This window comes from Manacus vitellinus, unplaced genomic scaffold (genome assembly GCF_001715985.3).
Source record: "Manacus vitellinus isolate BGI_N305 unplaced genomic scaffold, ASM171598v3 scaffold_63_pilon, whole genome shotgun sequence".
Lineage (NCBI taxonomy): Eukaryota > Metazoa > Chordata > Aves > Passeriformes > Pipridae > Manacus > Manacus vitellinus.
The window spans coordinates 1,458,871-1,479,905 of NW_021940711.1; the positions used below are offsets into that span (position 1 = coordinate 1,458,871).

At 36.8% G+C, this 21,035-nt stretch overlaps 1 protein-coding gene across 1 annotated transcript in view; it reads right to left on the minus strand.

The window, feature by feature from the left end:
- Window positions 1–2,148: 2,148 nt before the first annotated feature.
- LUZP2 (leucine zipper protein 2) overlaps window positions 2,149–21,035 on the minus strand; it is a 121,546-nt gene continuing 102,659 nt past the window's right edge. Inside the window, exons 10-12 of the mRNA XM_029963807.1 lie at window positions 9,214–9,306; window positions 3,209–3,286; window positions 2,149–2,756 (exon numbers count right to left, since the gene is read on the minus strand). Of these exons, the coding sequence (XP_029819667.1) occupies window positions 2,652–2,756; window positions 3,209–3,286; window positions 9,214–9,306 (276 nt within the window). The 3' untranslated portion in view covers window positions 2,149–2,651. The remainder of the gene's footprint in view (window positions 2,757–3,208; window positions 3,287–9,213; window positions 9,307–21,035) is intronic.

A 21,035-nucleotide genomic window follows, 5' to 3' on the forward strand; every position in this document is an offset into this window, starting at 1 on the left:
ACTGACAGAAATTCTTGTTTAAATAGGAAAGTCAGTCCTTCTGGCCCCTTTGTAACACCTGCATCTGAACTGGATTGCCACAGGAAGTTTTGGCAAAGTAATACCTGACTATGGATGAAATTCCACTCCAGAATTTTTGGTTCACATGCACACTCAAACATGTATATGCACGTTTACATGTAGCTTAATGTGTATATATGCTTGCAAATACACATGCATGTAGATACAAATGGATAGGAGAACTATCCAGAGAACTCTGTATTGTAAAAGGAAAAATGAAATAGAAGTTTAAAGCTTGGAACAGTCTAAAAGCCATCTCATGCTCTTAAAAAAGAGCGTATGTTTGGGCTGCACTTGAAGTGGAAACTAAATTGCTTTTAACAGCTAACCTTTGGAATATCTGACAAAAAAGCATTCTGCCTCCTTATGGTTTTTTGCAGAGAGAAGGATGTGGGCCATGACCTGGTTGCCAGGCAACTGCAGGCAATTACAAAACATCTTAATGTGTTCTGCCCTGTGGTACCACGAGCCCACAATGCAAAAGAGACCAAGTGACACGGCTCCCTCCCAACACAAAAGGGGTTTGGAGTGTTCTAGGGAGACCAAGAAAGTGTGAGAGGGACTTAAATTGTACAAACTGAAGTTCCCTCGTGACCAGCTCTTTGTCAGGCTGAGTAACCACAAATCAAAGGAGGCAGCAAGGTTTGTTTGGCATCAACTACTCACTGTCACACCTGGAATGAAGAATGGCTATTTATCCATCCAGAGAAAGGGGGAAAATATGCACACCTTTGCTAGTGAAAAGCAATGTCAATGCTTGGAAGCATCACTGTAAGGGTTTTTTTTGCTTCTTTTCAAAATCCTTGACTTTTAACACACAAATTCTTATACATTGCAATTTCCTCTCTAAAATACTATTTTTTTCCCCACATGCAAATTGAGGTTTCCTATCAAACTGAAGAGATATGAGTTGTTGAGCTGTAGTTGTCTGAGACACAACCACCAAGGACAGATTTTCCTTTGGATATGTACCTACCTCTCCATAAAATTCAGACTCTTCAGAGCAGCAATGCTTTTTCAGCCATACCTACACATATAGTAGATACACCTACACCACATACAGATAAAAAACAACCATATATCCATCATTATGTTTCTTGATTCTGTATCCCTACATAGATTATCCTAAAAATAGCAGGTATGAAGATATGCAGGGATTTCCCCAGTCACCATCCTTCAAGAGGTGTCTAATCACACCGAAAATGAGTGGCAACCAATGTCCAATTCCAAGGTGTCCAAGAACTCCTCAGACTAAACAGAATCAGTACCTACATATTTAACCAAATTCTCCCCACCAACATGGCTTTATATACAGTTCTGTCTCACCTGATCTTAACTGTCACCTAGGAAAAATGACATACAAAACCTGAAACCATACATGCATGCATGCATACCTCAGATTATGATCCCATGGCTAGAGGAAAGCTTCTAATAATAAACCTTTTGTAGACAACACAAAACAAAAAATAACCTCACAACACCTCCCCTCCCCCCAGTATTTTTTTGTTGCTTTTCTAATAGTAAACAGATTTCTTACATTAATTATCTGCTGGTGATATACCAAATAAATGATGCATATTCCCATTCACTGGCTTCAGGTATGCTGAATAAATAAAATACAATAATAACAAAAATGAAAAAGCAAGCTGGTTTGTTGCTGATTTATAAGGTAGAGTTTTTTCATGTTGTGAACACCAACCCCAAGCCATCCCTTGGCACAGCAGCAATAAACAGCTACAGCAAGAGCAGATATGCTGTCAGGACTGCTGAATGCTTTAGAAGGGTGAAACAAATGCCAGGTAGGACAGCTTACCTCATTCCTCTGGGACATGCACATGGAGATCCATGTCCCTTCTTGACAGATGACTGAAACAGTTTCAGTGACCTTTTAAGTTAAGGCGTGCCATATGCAAAGAAATGTTACCTTTGACACCACTAGAAACTATTTCCAATTAACTGAATCCCAAAAGTGATGACCCTCTTTATCTCCATCCCTCAGAACCCAATTCTGTCAATGCTTCAGTGTTTGGAAAATGGACTAGTTGTGATAGCAGTTAGGAAAAAAAAACAACAAAAAAAAGAACCAAATAAACATCTTTTATTGTTTAAATTAGTAGATTTGAAATGGCATTACTGAAAGGTAATACATGGACCCCCATCCAGAGTTCCCTTTTTACAGTTGCACTTATGGGTTGTACTTCAACTATGGCTACACAGATATTTCTCCCCCCCCCCTCCCAGCTGCCCCTTAATCTTAATTTAAAAACCTAATCTGCCATAAAGGTACATGAAATAGAACAGACTGAGAAAATACTTGAGATTGGCTGCTGTTTACAAAGAAACTATGCAGTTACTGATCCTGTAGAACAAGAGTTCAAAAACTGGACTGTATTATCAAGCATTTCTTCAAACATCCGTTTGGGATTATGGCTGGAAGGTACTAATTGGTCTATTCTAGACTAGTTGACAAACATTCATAAAATAGTGAAAAATGCATGCTTTAGAAACCTGGAACATTTCATGACTTTGCACTAAAAAGAACAGGAAGGTGGGAGCAAGTGAATGGCATTTTTAATGTAGGTTAGTAGTGTTCAGAGTTTTTTTTCTTTTGTACTAACAGACTCTTCAGATTTTTTCTCATTTCTTTCAGGTGATTTTTTGTCTTCGGATTTAGTCCGTGGAAGGCTGCGCAGCTTCTGTGGGGGTGAAAACAGCATCAGTGTAAACACTGTGTACTCTCTGTGTATATATAAACACATAAACAGATAAAAAAGTGTGTTAAAAATCCGTGGCATTGGTGCACACAGAGCTGTATTTCTGTTAAACTGATGTACCAGCCTTAAACTACAACAGCAGAATATGATGTTTGCCAGCTGCACCTAGAAAAGGATTCTAATCTGTAATAAAGGAAGCATATTTAACAATCTTTACAGTGCAAAAGCATACAAGTGTAATGCTGCTTTAGTATCATGATGGTTGTGACCTTCTCTTGGTCCATCAAATGAACAGCTCTGATGCACAACAAAATGCAGTCAAAATCTGAACTAAGAAAGTGGTGTTCTGAGACAAAATTTAGTGCAGAATGTGCAAATATACCTTCACAAGACCTTTTAATCAAACCCCAGCAGTTACTCAGAAAGAGGAATACCTGAAGGCTTGTCTCTGTTTCTGCTGCCTTCAAATGAGATGTCGAGTTACTGCGATTCCCCAAACACGTCTTGGCAACCTGTCAATACAAATGCCAGATATAACCACTTCGTGTTTTTTCCTAAAATATTTATGGTTTTCTTTAAAAGCAAAAAAAACCACCACCACCACCAACCAAAAAAAAAAAAAAAAAAGCAAAGAAGAAGAAAAAAAAAAGAAGGAAAATAGAAAAAAATCACTGGGTCTTCTTTTAAGCCTAGTTCATGAGACTTAAATCCCAGACTCCCATCATCTCTATAACAGTCTAATGTGGCAGCAAGTTTAACAACTTAATGCTTATCCAGCAGTTTTTTCTCATGTTGAAATCTCATCACAAATAGTGAAGTTTTACTCCTACGAGTGGTCCTAGGGAACAGAAAAGTAATTAATTATAATTGTCTGTTATGGGTGAGGAAATAGCAACAAACAGGTGAAAAACAGCATTACAGTTAGAAGTTCTCTATTACTACACTCTTGTCTAAACTACCAGATCTCTTGGGTATAATAATCCCTGATGGGGATGTGTATTCACTGAATGGGAAAGTCAGATGACTTTCAAGGTATGGAAAAGTTTGTGACGTTAATTGTTGTCTTTTTATTCCAGGAATAGTGTCATATTCTTTGCCTATATGCTTTTTAATATCTGGGAAAACAGAGTTGCACAGCATGAATAAAATTAATTACTCAGCAGATTTCTGAACCCAAGAGATGTCCTGTTATGAAAGCAGAGATTTACCCAGTGCTGAAATTTCAACCATAGTTAAACCAAAGTTCCTTCAGGAGTAGGAGTAATGGTGCCATAGGAAAAGCTCCAAAACACAGCACTGAGAATCCAAATGGTGAAAATGAAACCTTTAACAAAGAGAAGGATTCAGGAAAAAACCCCTGTTATTCAGGTGTGTTTGATGGCTGCCCAGGCTGTTTCACTGTTTTCACTGTTGCTAACTCTTCTCAAACATCTCCTTAAAATTTAGCTTGGCCAACATTCACAATTTTTATGACTAAGTACAACAAAATTCTTAGGATGTTTTTCTTCTACATGGCAGACAGACAGACCACATTTAGTGCTGTTGTACACTTGGTGCTTGCTCTGCATAAACTTTAGGAAACACGTTAATGATCTATTTGTATTTATAAAATCCAGTTTTCCAACGAGTGCATTTTGCCTTAAGCAGTAGGTTTTGCCTCTATAACATGAACTAAAATGGAGAGTGGTAAGTGAGAAATTTAATATGACAGAAAAATTGAGGTGCCTGGATGACAGGCTTGAAGTGCTGCGTTGTTTTTGTCAGCTCAGCACGGGGTCTGATCTCTGCGTGAAATTCTGGTTGTGAAGCATGCAGCTTGATCAGTAACATACACAACATCTCAGAGGTTCCAGTAATTCAGTTCACCCAGGTGAATCATACATCAGAGCCGGAGAGCTTCACAGCTGGATGCATAAACTCCAAATGTGGATAAACCAAATGTGCGTCTTCTTTTTAAAAGAATTTTCGACAAGTCACTTAGAACTCAGCACGTCCCTCGGCTATTGAACTGTGCAACTTGACCTGCAGACAGTTGAACAATGTAACTAGAAGGGTTTTCCACTCCACCAGCACAAGAACGGGCTTTATGGTCAAATTAATGTAATAATTTAAGGTCAAATACTCAAATTGCATGCAGGCAGGAAATCAAGTTTAAATACGTGATATTAGAACAGCTTTTGCAGTTAAAAAAATAATTCAGCTGCTGCTGAAGGGCATCATACAGATTTACTTGACCAGATTTACTTTCAGTGTTCCTTGGCATCACCACTGCCCTCCTTTTGGCTTCAGGGGGCACCCAAAGCAGGGTGTTTGTAGGGTGTGATGGGGATAATGCAGGGAGCTGGTTCTGGGGGCAGCAAACCAGAGAGAGCAGAAAAGGACAGTGTGGTTATAGCCAACTGGTTATGTTAGTTGTCACCAGCCAAGGTAGGTTCACAGTCTATTCAAGGACGTGTTTTATCAGATCTGCTCATGGATTTGTTGCAGCTCTGTGTTTCAAGCTCCTTTAACCCTCACTGTTTAAAAGAAAGACGCAGAGCAAGAAGTGTATGAGGTGTGCAAATGCCTTTTCATAAGACAGCTCGGCAGTTTTTCACATCTTCCTCCTATTTCAGACCACAGTGTACTGAGGGTGTGGTTAGACTCAGGTGATGTAACTTCTTATGACCTCCACAGCCCTCATTTAGGCAACGGAATTTACTTTACGAATTTTATTAGTCTGAAGTTTTGTTATGACGATGGTTTCTTTTTTTCTATTATTACTCCCTCGTGGAAACAACGGGAGAGTAAAATGTGATCAAAGCTCTGCAACTGAAATTGAGAGAGAAAAATGAAGCAAAGTGCTGTGGTTGCTTAGGAACATGTGCAAGTTTGGCTCCAATACTCAGTGTCATTTGTCACTGAATGATTAATGAACATGTAGTGTTTGTTTACTGCAGGAAATTAATGCAGTAAATAAAAGCACTATCACTTTTATTTATCAGAAAAGACTCTACAAGGACAAAGAGCAAGAAACCTAAGATGAGAACAGACAACAGAGAATCATTTTATAAATCTTTCAATGTTTTAGCAATACCAAATAGGTAGTTTTAAATTATATGTTACACTTGTAAGAGTTATTTGATAGGAAAAGGAAACAAAACCCATCCTGGTGGCATAAAAGCCAAAGTAAACTCCCAAAAGTTTTTGGGAAGACAGAAAAGGGAAATGATACAGGGCAAAGAGCTCTGCAGAACTCTGATTCTGCAAAAACTTTGTTTCTGCAGAGAGTTTCAGGAGGCAGTTGTAGGGCAAACATCTCTGGATAAGGCTAAGAAAAAGTAGTATTGACAAGATTCCCCTAATAAAATAAAATTAATCTAAATAATGAGAATTTTTAAAAGAAAACTGAAGTTAATTTTTTTTGGTCTTTGACAAATTTCAGATTATATATAAAAGGATATCCTACCTGCTTCTGGTTACTCCTGGTCACGCCAAATTTCATGACAGGTAAATATCAGCAGTGTCTAATTTCCAAATTTGCTGATATAATTTCACCTATCTGTATTCCATTTGTCAGTAAATTTGTATTCATTCTAATGTGAACTACATTAATTACTGTAAACAGGCATAAAACCATACAGACAAAACTGCAGTAGAACTACAGGCTAAAAAATATCAGTTGAAACCAGCAACTAAACATTTTGCTTTATTTTCTGCCTTAATATCTGTAATATTCCTTGTTCCTCTGTAGTTAGTCTTTAGTACAGTAATTCCTCCAAAATATAAATCACATTTTGTTTATCAGAGACACAATCAGAGGATCTTTGCAAAGTTCTGAGAAAGTACTGCTGAAATATTAGGTTTCTAAGCAACAGAGTTTTAATAACATCTTCATTTATTTTTCTTAAACAAATGATGAATTAGAACCTGTCATATGTTCTCGACCTTCCAGTCTTATTCTTCCTTCATTGGGAGTTAAGCAGCTGTAAAATCTTCAGAAACAAACACAAACCCACAACCAAGTAATGATAAAAAATCCAACAAAAACTCTTCCCAAGTGTGGAATTTTCTTAAAGTGATAGTGCTCACAGGTACAAATTACAGCTTTGTATCACTGAAGTAACAGGATCCTTTGGGAGGATAAATTCCTTCTAGTTCTTTCAGAATTACAGGTGGCACCTCTAATGTCATCATGCAAAGGGTAATTGTAGAGAGAGACATTTTTAGTTCAATTCTCAAAACTGACTAATTTGAATTCTTCCTTGTCTCTAAATACATATATATATGTTAATGTGAGAGAGAAATAATAACAATAATAAAAAAAGGTGGGAAGAGGTTGCTAAGCCAACATCATCAGCTGCACTACTTTTATGCCCATGTTAGCTCATTTTCAGGTGGACAGCGTGTACAGGGTAAAGAAAAAAATTTCAATTTAAACAAACAACCAGGAAAATTATTGTAGTCATCAGTGTGAGCAAACCACAGGATGAAAAGGGGTCAAGAATGGACCTTAGAATGTGTAAAATAGTTGGAACAGTTACAAAAAACATAGTGCTTTAGCTCTCTTTGAAACCTTTTCTACTTTCTTTTAGTCAATCCTTCAATTTACAAGAACATTTCCCCATTTTCATTATTGGATCTCCTGTGCTATTTAAGGTGGAGGGGATGCTGACAAACCAGGATGTTTTATTCTCCCACGATGGCCTCAGATTTTTACATCCATATACAAAAAAGATACATCATAAAAGTCTCACATGTAAAGAGAACACGTCTCCCTGTATTTTAAGTTTTTTAATTACATTGGAGATTCTGTTCCTGACTGGGGTAAATACCACAGTATTTATGAGTTCCTTGCCTAGAAGTGTGGTTGTCCTCACAAAACTTTTTGTAAATTTGCTATCAAAGCCCATTCCTTCAACAGACACTGCAAGCACAGCATGTTGTGCACGAGTGTGAATCCTGGATTGATTTCTTTTTTTAAAAGTGAACACAATGGTACTATGAATATTACATAATGCTCAATTTTCAGTAGAAAAGCGAATTTATTAGCAGGAACATGCTTAGGAGCAAGATAAGACTGAGAAAAGCATTGCCTGCCTAATTTTACAATAAGGAGCATTATCTAGCAAGACACAGTTAATTTGAATACCCCTAAGGTATGCTTTCTTTCATTTTACTACTTTTTCCTCCATGCAGAAGGTTTTGTCAAACACAGACTTAACAAATCTTGGAGATTTAAAACTTAAAGGAAATGTGAGTCCCACAGAATATAGAATTGGTCTTAAAATATGCTAATTGAGAGATTAAATGATATAAAATTTAATCCTATTACTCGAATTCAGATAGGTAGCCTAATTTCTTTTTACTTGAATCATAATGTTACTTAGACAAACGCAGGGAATAGGGTTAGATTTTAATTTAAATTGAATCTTGAAAAACAGTTCAACTCATCAACACTTCTAACTCCAGTTGGAGTCATCTGCCTTCCCTGAAAAATTTCTTATACCAAGCAGCATTCCAGGCTGACTACATGGCTAAAACCACTACTTGCTAGAAGTGCAAAAAGCAACCACTCCCTAACCAAAAAGACCAAATCCTTGAGTTTATGGAAAAGTGCACCTTTTAGGTGCCTTTCACTGCACCACTTTTGATTTTTGAAATGTGTTAACAGTATTTTTCTTTTTCTTTCTCCTTTAATTTATTCACTCCTATAAAAAAAGAGCTCTCTGAGCCTCTTTACACAAATTTTCAGCCTAAATTAATTCAGCCTCTGCCTAAAGTAATCTACATTTCATCAAACCTGCTATAAGTTTCCTAAGTGATAACTAACCTGTAGTCATAATCTAAATGGAATTTACTCCAACCTCCTGATTTTATGTGTTTTTCTTCTCCTCCTTGAATTTTCATTAACGAAATTTAAGTTTCCTTTACCTTTAGACATTAAGAAAAGTGCAACAGCAAATTATGCACTCTTCTGGATATATAATTTCCCCTTGGCCCTGCCCTCCTCTGAAGGATGTGGCAGAGGAAAAGTAGCTTCTGACTGAATAACCTTGAACATATTTGTGATAAATGGATACTATATGCAGGGGTTTTATCATTTGTTGAATGCTGAATTATCTAAGATTCGTTTTCCAACGTTTTGTTCACACTACTATGAACAAGTTACCTCCACAGGAGTTTGTTGTGTCTGGAGATACAACAATATATTCAATATATATCCATTTCACCTGCAAATTAGTCAAGGTAGCACTATGCTTTTTGGCCTGTTGAGCAGACAACAAGCTCTCTCAGCAAATTTTGCTTCCATCATTTTTTCTGATTTTTTTTCCTGTTTTATTTATTTAAAATCTGTGTACCATTTTAGATTGGAAAAGTCCCACTGACAGCTGCCTGAGACATTGATGTTTTCATACAGCCTAGTTTAGACCCAGGTTTCCAGGTGAGTTAATCTTACATTTTGAGAATCACACTCCTGGGTGCTCTGATTTTCTTTCTTTTTCAAGGCCACAGGAAAATTCTCTTTCTCTGCTGAGACATTTCGATGAACCTGGGAAATAAAAAATGAAATCATGGTTGAAATAATAATTAAAATAATAATAATTAAAATAATAATAATAATTTTAAAAAGCTAATATAATTGAGACAAAAATATCAATTAAGTCACATTTGAAAAATCAGGGTAATGATGAAAAACAGAAAGGGCAGATACTGCAAACTGCTAACTATTTTATACACTGCATTTTCAGGTAATTTTATAAAGGGCATGTCTTGATATACATTCTCATTAAAGCACTCCCCTGTAAAGCTTTACTTCCATATATATATATAATCAAGATATTCTATCTAAATGCCATAGGAGAAAAAAAAAGCATTTTCAGAACTTGTATTCCCGTGACTTCTGTGGATTCTGGGAAAGACTGAGACCCTGAGCTGACAAGTTCATGAGCTGATTTAGCTTAATTCAGACTTCCACAGCCTCTCTCTGCTGGGACCTCCCATCTCTGCAAGCTGGCAGAACATGTTCCTTTTCATGCCTTTCACTCCTCTCCTCACACTCAAAATGGGCTGCTGGCTGAGCCAGGCACTCTGCAATCCAGGCTGTTGTTTTATACAAACAGTGAATTTCCTTCCACCGAAATACTGGTGGTTTTATTGTGGTTCTCTGCATTTCCCACAACTCTTAAAATTAAAAGGGATCAAAAAAAAAAAAAATGCACTGAAACTATCCTTAGGGATTTGGCTTTCATCAGAAGGTCTGCAAGACATACTGAAACTCTTCAGGAGGGTGGAGTCAGGGGAAAAAAAGCAAAATAATTCCTCTGTACAGAGAAGTCAAAATTCAGACACCAGTTTAGAAACCTTGAAGTGTCCTTTCTCGTGTCCCTTATGAATGACTAAGTCACAGAGTTTTCATAAATGATGGAGGGCAGGAGAAACCAAACCTGGCAGGTCGCTATTTACAATTTAACTTGAATCATGAAAAATAGTCCAACTCACAGTCGAAATAAAATAGTTCAAACAGTCTCTGGTTAACAGCTCTCCAGTGAGGATTTGTTAGTTTTATACTGACTACCAGGGGAAGAAATGAGGGGGTGAAGAGATAAAAAAGATCCATACAAATAATTGTTTTGTTAAATAATAAATGCCTTCTAATACATGTATTGAGCGATTTTTCTGTTTGGACTGAAAGAAATGACAGTTCTGCAAAGCTAAATTTCTTCCCATTGAATAAAAGAAGGTACAGTCAATGACAGTACATGTGTTCTCCTGATTTCTTGACTGCTTGAGCCAGTAAATCTGCACAGGATACCAGAGAAACCAGGCAGCTGGAAGCCTTATTAATTAAGGGGAATAAATGCCTGTGCACAGCAGTGCTTCTTGTTTCAGAATTTGATTCCTGCTTAAGATTGTACCTTAGCAAATGATACACAATTTCTCAGCACGGTGCACTCACTTCTACAGAACAAGGGCAAATCTGAGATTTTTAGGTGAGGCTGTTGTCAGGAAAGCACTTTCCCAGTGTCAGGTTTTCAGATGTTTACAGAATTTCCCATCTGTAGAACAGTGGAAAACAGGAAAATTTCCAATTTTCATCCTCTTTAATTTTCAAAAGAGTGAAGTGCATTTTCCTATGCTAGAAGTCCCCCTCTTTTCTCTCTCCCAAAACAAAACACAGGTTTTTTTTTTGAGGTGTTTCAATTTTTGTATGATTACCTTGGCCAGCAGGGTCAGATTCTGTAAGAAACTTTAAAAATAATTTGCCATAGCTGCACTGCTCAGACACCAGCCAAACCTGGGAGCAGTAAATGGTCCCTTTAAATTTGAGTTATGTCCTTTTGGCCAGAACACCAGAAGGCTTATTGCATCTTATTTAGGTGGTTTTTAATCTATAACATTTTAGGACTAAGACTGACTTCTTACCTGAAAAAGAAATTTTTGTGAAGGTTTATCTGCTTGCTGATGTTGTGAGAGCCTTAGAGGAAGACTTTGCAAACAGGATCTTTGTTATTAAAAATAATATCTCATAAAAAATTGAATATGCTATTATTTGTCTGACTGAAGCCTATTTACTAGAGTAATAGCTTACCTAATAAAAATGCCATCAAGTATTCCAGAGTGAAATGGTTTGGATACGGATTATGAACTCCTTCCCAATTTACTTAAAGACTTCTGAACCCTCCTCAAAGCTTTTCACTACAGGATTTCAAATGCAAACATTTTTTTTTTCAAGCTTCATGAAACCTTTTATCTTTTTTTTTCCCTTTGAAATAATTTAGGAGTTACAGCATCCTCCTGGTGAAACCTTACAAGCTTGACTGAAAACCAAGCTTTGCATTTCACATACTTAAATAATTGTTTACAATGCACTGAAGGTATATGCAGAGGAAACCAGACTCTGTCCATGAGCACTTAGCTTGCAGAAAAACTTGCAGAGAAGCAAGTCAAACTCTTCATTTCTGTGAGTTATCTTTCAAAGTCTGCACTGGAAAAAATAAGAGCCCAGTTCTGCTTCATGCCTTTGAAAATTCCTTCAATTATGCTTTATATATATATATTTTTCAGTTCTATTATCAAACAGCTTCTCTTCTCAAAGCACCCACTATTACTACAACACCATCATCTTCACTGCTAAATAAAACTGCAAAATTAGGTCAGCTGAATTCCATCTTTCAGAAGGTTTTTTGACTCTGATATGTAGCTCAGTTCTTTCCTATATCAGTAATAGACTTGTCATGACTTTTTGGCATGACTGCACCACCCCTAGTCTCCAGTGAGCAGTTGTTCCTGAGAGATGCCTGTGGGCAGGGCTGCTTGCCAGATGACCTGCCAGCACCAATATGGGTCACATCAAGGCAATTATTTTCTGTTAGACTGTCACAGATTACTCTTTTCTACAAGTAAGGGTTTCTAGGGACACTCAATTTCCACATTAAAAAAAAAAAAAAAGAAAAAATATACGAGTACTCATCCTGATCTAACAGGAAGATGGTACAGCACCTTCAGTGTAAGCAAACAAACTAACCAGTTTCTGGCTGTGTGCAAGTTTATGAAATCCAAGGTCCTAAGAAACCCAGTTCTATGACAGCCATGGGAGTTTTCCTCTAATGATGGGCAGTCACCCAATATACCCATTCATAGCCCATTTTAATAAAACTTCAGATACAGAAATCACTGGTGTTCATCCAGAAACACATTTTTTTATTTTTTTTTTCACTGAAAGTTCCACTGGCCTAATCTACAAATATTTAAAAAAATACCTACAGCAAGGTATTTACCTGGCAGCCAGTCTTTAGAGTGCTGGCTGCACTTGTCTGCCCCTCTTGACATTGGTTTGGCACACTGAGCGAGGCCAATCTCAGAGATCCCCCTGGGCTGGGGGGGCTTCTCTGCCCACCCTCCACCAAGGTTACTAACCAGGTGGTCTGTGAAGAGGCTACAAACTGGGAACAAGACAGAAGTCATCCCCACTTCTCAGTTTTGTATTCCTCTGGGACCTGTCTTATCCTTTCGAGATGGAAATGGTTTGATGTCACATCTAGGAAATCCCAAATTGCTCGAGGATTTGTAGCACTTACTGTAAAAAAACTAGAGTAGTTTTGTATGTAGCAGGTAGACAAAGCTGTCACAGCTTTTCTGGGCAAGGTGCATGGATCAAGAGCCAGAAATATCACTTTTCCAGAGTCTGTTCAGTCCAACTGCTCCTGGAAACCAGGGACTTTGTACACCACACACACACACACACAGAGGCCAGCTGCCATGTAACACCCCGCATATTTATTTTGGTAAACAAAAAAGGTGCTAATCCTATCATTTTTTCTTTTCCCCTTCTTTTTTGAGTAGCACCACTTGCAATTGCAAAGGCCTACAGGGTCATTTTGGAGTGCAAGACAGACTTTCAATTTGCGCTTCCAGCCCCACAGATTTCACAGAATCATAGACTGGCTTGGGCTGGAAGGGACCTTAAAGAACATCTTGTTCCAAATTTGAGGCATTTTAAAATAATTATGTGTCTATTACATCTTTCCTCAACAGAAATCACGGATAAATATGTATTTATATGTATAGTATAAAAAAAAAAAACCATTGTATTGCATTTCTTTATATCCTGATTTAAAAATCTTCCATAGTAACACACAAGCAAAAACAATTGAGAAGTGAATACTAACAACAACAATAAAACTACATATTTCTATAAGACTGATGGTCACTGTATATGTATATACATATATTTGGTGTGTTTTGAAGTAGAGATAACTAGCTTTTCTCTGCTGCACAGTCGATATTATTCAACAGTAAGTGTGAAAGACACACTTTAGTTTTTATCTCTATTTAATGCACGTCTACAGAGATACATTTATATAGGGCAATTTAAAGGGCTGCAAATCCTAGGACATAGGATATATACACTGTTTCTGAGTAAACACATTTACCCCTGATGATTTCCTTTATATTTTTTTTCAATTTGCACTCTATTCAAGTAGCTTTAAGGTGGAAAATAGCTGCTTATTTTTGTGCCAACGCCGAGCATTCAGCACAACTCTTAAGGTGTTTTGCAAGTGATCCAGAACAATCTCACTTTCATCAGAAGTGGAAATCATTAGGATATCTTTTACGTGGATACCAACAGATCACATTTTATCCACCTCACATTCCTCAGGCATTTTTTGTTGGCTGTAGTGGAGTTTCCCCGAGATGAACACTCACAATAATCTCAACTGGCTGAACATCCATCAGAGTGAAAGGACTTTTCTTAATAGACCATTGGGGATGATAGATGACATATTTAGCTGTCAAATTCCCGGACCATCCTTGTCATGGCATTACTGTGAGTGCAGAATTTCCCCTCATACATGCAACTGCCTCCTAGTAAATTATGTTGGACATTATATACAATATTGGCTTAAATTTTTATTTTGTTAAGGTTTCTGGAGTCCTTTTTCCGTGCATGTTGTGCACTGAGTTCTGCTGGTTTTTTCTAATACAACTTATTTAAGACAATTTCAGTACATGTTTTCTAACAGACCTTTAAACCAACATTTTCAGCTGCCTCACTTCCTTGGAACAACTGCAGTTTCTTATTTATATTTCCATGCAACTGAGGGGGTGAAAGCCCTTATGAAAAGGTATACAATCATTTTTTCTGGATCAGTAAGAGCAGCTCTGTGATGATTCATTGTACCTCAGTTTTCATCAGAGTCAGAATGATGTATTTAATTCTATTTAACTGCAAACAAGATAGAGGATATCTAAGTCACATGCTTTAAGAAGAATAAACAAAAATGAACAAACCAAATTTTTGGTAAGTTTATCCAACAGAAAGAGGTAAAATAACCTAAATAACTGAAAACAAAACTAGAAATACTTTTCCTTGTACTAAACCTGGGAAACTCATAAATAATAACCTACATTAAACCGAGGACAAAACATCACCATCTTCTTGTCTCATAGTGTATGTTGGTATGAAATATATGAGACAATGAAAAACTGAAATTATTGGAGTCAGCTGTTTAGATTGGCTGCTCAGAAAAACTGAACACTAAAGAGAACCCCGTATGTCACACGATTTTGTGACCTAGTGAAGCTAAACATTTACAGACTGAATTGTATTTTAATCAATAATGACGAACATAAAAGAATCCGAGTATTTCTAAGTAGTGCTTAGTGCACACAGACCCAGAAGTGTGCCTTCTTATGACTTAAAAGGAAACTAAGCAAAGAAAATAAATGAAGTGCAAATTGATAAAATGCAAGAGAACTAACCTGTGTAAGTCTGAAATTTATTAAAAGTTTGCCACAGAGGATATTCAAGTGTGTGCTGTGTACAGGGCAACTCCACTTTTGAGCAGTTTACAAGGAAGATTCTTAATAAAAAAGACATTTGTAACTTCCTGCAGATAACAGAACTGAGATCTGCAGCTGCACACAAGTGGAAGTACTCTGTCATATAAGAAAAAGTACTGAAATTTGAGAACAGATGGCATTCCAGCATTACTTGAGATGACACTGCAGCAAAACCCCAGCACGAAATCCAGCTATTCAACTTTGTGGGTCACTGAACACTAATGTTTTTCAAATGGGTCCCAATTACAAGAGCACCCAAGCCCCGTAATTTTATGCTAATACAATGAAAAATGTAACACAGATGTAACAAAGATGCATCATGCACCCTCCTAATTTCTCATTCATTATCTGCAGTAATTTAGCCTATTGTTTACCTGCTCTATTTTTGAAGAGGACATAACTGCAAAGTGAATTTAAAGTGAATTTAAAGTACACATTCCACCATAAACCAAAGAGGTCTTCCTCTGCTAAAAATAGCCAAAATTGTTCTTCATATAGCAAACTCAGTCAAAATACGGTAACATAAACACCAGACTAAAATTTTTACATATGTAAGAATCTTTAAAATGAGTCTGTGGAAATGGAAATTCATTGGTAAAAAATTGGTAAAGAGCTTTCTCATCAGCCACACTGCATTCCATAAGAGCAGCCATGGAAGCTGGTGAGAATATTTGCTCTCTGTGATCATCTGCTGGGGTTGTGTTTGTAACCAGGTGGGTGTTCCCACAGCTGCCTCCAGCTTCTGTCTCACTTTCATCACTTGGCTGAGATGTCAAGAGGAGAAAAGCATCTCCTGTTTTTTTCAGTGTATACCAACATACGAAAGCTTGTGCCTTAAAAAAAACAACAACTAAATTAAACTTCATATAACCTGGTCAGAAAATGTATCAAGTTCTTTTAGGTCTCTTCTACTCTGTCTGCAGGTAGACACTACCATGTTACATGGGTAGGCTTCTGATTTTTAAGGGTGAGGTAAATGCTCTGTTGTTACACAATTTGCTTTCTTTGAAGTCAGCTGGGCTAATGATACAAATATTTGCTGAAGGCTGGTGCTGCTTCTAATGATGTAGAAACGTGTGAGCTGCATGCACATCATGGATTTGGAGGAGAGCTGGCTGCTGTGGGAAAGGTGTGGATAACACGTGGGGTTTGGTCCTGAAAACTGCCAGGGGCTACCACAGCAACTTCAGGGGAAGCTGGGAAGGCTCAGTGCTTACAAAAAAAGGGAGGGATTCCTACAAGACATCCCTTGCCTCTGTGTATTTACTCCCTGAATGCAGCATTTTTCTATGACCTTCCTGTTCCAGGATTTCCCTGAGATTAATCCCCCCTCTTGTCACAGGCTTTAAAAAAACCCATTTCTGTAACGTTCCAGGATTTGAGTGCTGAGTTCAGACCTCGTGGCACTACAGTTGGGTCACTGGGTTGGCATCAAGTTGTGCTGCAGATGAATTTTCATAATTCATCTGACAGCATGTTGCTGAGGTCCATGGACAGCCTTTGCATAAACATGCCAAGAGAAGTGGGTCCCAAACCCTTTATTTATACTGTGTAGCCATATGCATGTTGGAATATTTTAAAGAGCATAAAAATATCATTGCTAAATTGCTTTCAAGGCACTTTATTGCACCTAATACACCTGAACCCATATCACTCAGGTAAAAGGAAAGGCAGAATAACCTCTAGAATGATCAAGGAAAGAATTGCATTTATTGCTGAGGGCTCTATGTAGTTGACCTAGAAATATGACTGCATTTGCCACATCAAGACCTTCCTGAATTATTGTGCTGTTAAAGGACTTCATAATAAACTTCTGGCATGCAAATCATTAACAATTAGTATTTCAATTATAAAGTTTTAATTTGTTGCTTCTCTTAGTCAAACAACAGAATTAGGGCAACTTGAGAAATCGCTGGCTTTGCATGTAGTAAAAGCTATACCTACTTCTGGTATCCCATAATTATTTAAAGGATAAATTCCGTGGAATATTATCTATTCTACAGACCTGATACTAAGCATTTAGATATCAATTTTTTATAACTTTTTTTTTAAAGGCAGGATTAACTCTACCATGTTTGTCTGCCTTACAGTAACAAAAGTGTCCTTTAAATTTTGTTTCTGAATCCATTTTTGAAATCCAAGAGAGACTAAACTTCACCACAATTTTCAGGGTCTTCTACGACTGCCTGATTATTTTTTTTTTATTCAGGAGATCTTTCTAAGTATAAACAACAGATTTTAAAATATTTTTCCCTGAAGCACCTTGAAGACTGTAGTCTTGAGTACGTAGCAAGATTGCAGATTCCCTTACAGCTACACTTAGTACCTCCAGAACTCTCACTCATTTTTGGATATTATACTTTCTACCTACTTTTACTGCCACCTGCAAACACCAGTGGAAAAAATGGGACTAGAGCTTTGTTTCATTCAGCTGCCCACACTGCATTTTACAGGGTTTACTCTACTCAGGGACAGTAAGTGAAACAGTACTCCATCAAAATTAAGAAAATTATGAGAAAACACAGAAATAATTCCATCTCCAAACAAACACAAGCATTCTTTCAGGCCCTAAGCATGAGAAGAGAATGAATTAACTTTTGTCTTCCTGAGAAACTTCACACATTTAAAATATAAAGACAGGAACAAACATAGATCTGGATGGCAAGTAAGCTGCAGTTTACATTCATTTACAAGTTTATAGTAGGAACAGCAAAATTTCAGAGATAGGCTGTAATGAAAAGTTGAATAAAAAATATCCAACTGCAGGGCACAGGTTGCACATCACTTGTAAAATACTGAGCAGCAGGGTGGGCCTGGACTTCTGTTTGTATTGTGTGCTGTCTATCACAAGAGTATCCCACATTTCTCTAGAGCTCCTAGAACTTTGGGAAAAAAGCTACTGAGGAGATAAAAACCCCAGCAAAACTTCTTCAATAGATGATGATGTATACATTTTAATCTCTACATGATGTATCTGGAGACAGGCTGGGTTTTTTCTCCTCCTGCCAGAGAATTTAGCCTTGCTTGCTTGCTGTGGTTGGAGATCTCAGATCAGCACATGTTTTATAGCACACTAAATACACTGCAGATATGGAGGCACAATATTATTGCTTGAAGATGAAGGGTCATCTTGACCAAGTTTAATTGCTCTTGGCAGTCCTCAGTGTGTATGATGATAAAATAAATTCACAGCACAAAGCAACTTCCAGTGATGACAAAATATTACCCTAATGTGGTATCAGAGACTGGGGTTAGACAGCAAAATTTGATTTTTTGAGTGGCTTAGTTGCTCATAAACACTTATACCTAATGGTAGAACACAGTTAGCTCACTTGATACAGATCATTTCACTTCAGATTTCTTTGAATAACCATTTGCTTAGCAGTAACAACGTATCTACTGTAAAGGTATCTGTAGCTAAAAAAACAAGAAAAGTAGATAGAATTAATTAGGTCTGAAAACAAATAATCATGCACACAATAAGTGTTATTAGAGAAAAATCTTGCTGATAATTTTTCAGAGTCAATTATGCATATTAAATTATATCTAAACCTAGAGTTTCCTGCTTCTTTAACACTGGCTCAATTTTAACATTATTTTTTTTCTTATAGAGTGGGCCCATTCAAATACCTAATATTTTGTAAATGCAGAGCTCAAGGATGGGTAGACAGATGGGTGTATGCTCTTGAGTATATATATATATATATATATATATATATATACACATATACATACTACCTGTATGTATATATACACTACATGTATATATCTATACACACTACATGTATATATACACTCTACATGTATATATATACACACTATATATATATATATACACTACATGTATATATCTATACACAATACATGTATATATATACACTCTACATATATATATATACACACTACATATATATATATATATACATATATATACACACACACACTACATATATATATAGTACATGTATAAATACACCTTCTACTTCATTTTTCCACCACTTCTAAAGTTCCAAACCAGGCTATCCTTCATCCTCCACTGTATGGAAAGGAACTTTCTTTTCTAAAGCTGTAAAGATACTTAGCATGTTCAGCTGTGTGTGTAGGGGGGGGTGTTGATGTTATAATACTTGAGAAACTGAAACCACCAAATGAACAGATTCCTTCAACAGCAGCCTTGGCTTTTCTAGAGGCATCACAGAGGAAAAAGCAATTATCTGTGGGATAATGAACAGTGTCTAACATTACTGACGCTTCCAGCAGCAATAAGATGCACTGTCAGAACGTGCTTTATGGGCAATTAGAGTCTTCCCAAAGGAACAAAACAGCTCCTGAAGTTACAGCCACGCACACAAGAACATCTGTATTTTCAGGAAGGCAAAGCCAGAGATGCTCAGCCCTGGAGGAGTCACAGACCCCAGAAGGACCAGCTTGGTGGAGCTGGAACCCTTCTGAATGATGGGGTCACTCGGAGAAGAGTTTTGCCTTTTGAGACTTTGACTTTTTCCCCCAGTCCTGCCTTAAACGAGGGTTTCTTAATGATTTAGGAATGGCAGAGGAAGCTTTAAAAAAAAATGAGCTGTGTTTGCTCCCAGTTGCCTGTTTATTTAAGTCCCTTCTTACAGAGCTGCTCTTATAAAAAATTACCTGACAACATGTTTACCATCATGACCACAGTTCCATTAACAGAGATGAGGACCATCATCTTTCAAAAGATATGAGAAAAAAGGATTTAATAAATAATCCACAAAATACCTCAAAATATTTAACAATAAAGAAGATTTAGTAGTCATTTATTATATGACTCCATTTTCACTGCCTCAAACATGCAGTCTGAGCACCATCCAATTAACTTTTAAGGATTTGAACCAGTACAGGCTTGATACAAAAAGGGTTTTTCTTGTAATTGAATGTCTGCTTTTCCATTAGGTGAGATCACATTCCTTCAGATTATATGACTTTTAATTTGACAATAAAAGAATACTTTATTTACTAATTTTTATTTTGTATTTTATTTATTATTATTTTAACATAAAATAATGAATACAGAAAAAGGCAGAGATTAACCATTTTGGAAGATGATGAGACTTCAGGTGTAAGCCAGTAAGTGGTTTCTTAAATTGCTCAAGGCTAAATTGAACTTAAATGCTTTGGGTTTAATCTGCATTTGGGTTCATTCTGCATTTCTTAGGCTTTATGATTCAATGAAATGCTTTTAATCAAGTTGCTAGAAAATTCCTAATAATGGAAAAAATGCCCAATGAGTATTTTCTTTGTGAATGTTTTTTTAAATCACATCTTTGCTCAAATCAAAGAAAAGGATCTTAATTGTCTTAACATAGAAGGATCTTAACTGTCTCTAATGTTTCCCACTTGGTTCCCTATACATGTATCAAGGGAAACTTGGCAACAATAGATTAATAACAGATATTTCATACAGGACGAATGCATCAATAATTTTTAAATAAATTTTTAATATATTCCTAGATAGCAAAAGTCCCTTGGGAGCACTTTTACAATTACTTTCTGTTTTGTAAACCACTTAAAATAACTCATTAGCTCCTTTGCACATTTTGCATCTTCTTTCACATATAACATCAATAGAAAAAAGTGCCAGTATTACCAAATTTTAGAATGGGGTTACTAATGTGCAGCTGCAAAGGCACATCAATTCAGTTTTGCTGTCATTGCTCACAGGCACATATTTGTTAACAGGACGTGTAACAAACACATCAGGTGGGAAAGTAAAAACAAAACAGTGTATTACTGTTTGTGTGTTAAGTGCAACAATTAGAAATAACGTACACTTCTGCAATCATCTCCACTGTCTCCAGGGTGACAAAGAGAGAGAAACATTGGGAAAAAACCCACTTGATAGGTGAGGAAAGAGATCTCTAAAATAATAATATCTGAAAAGTACGTAAGGGGATCTTCCCT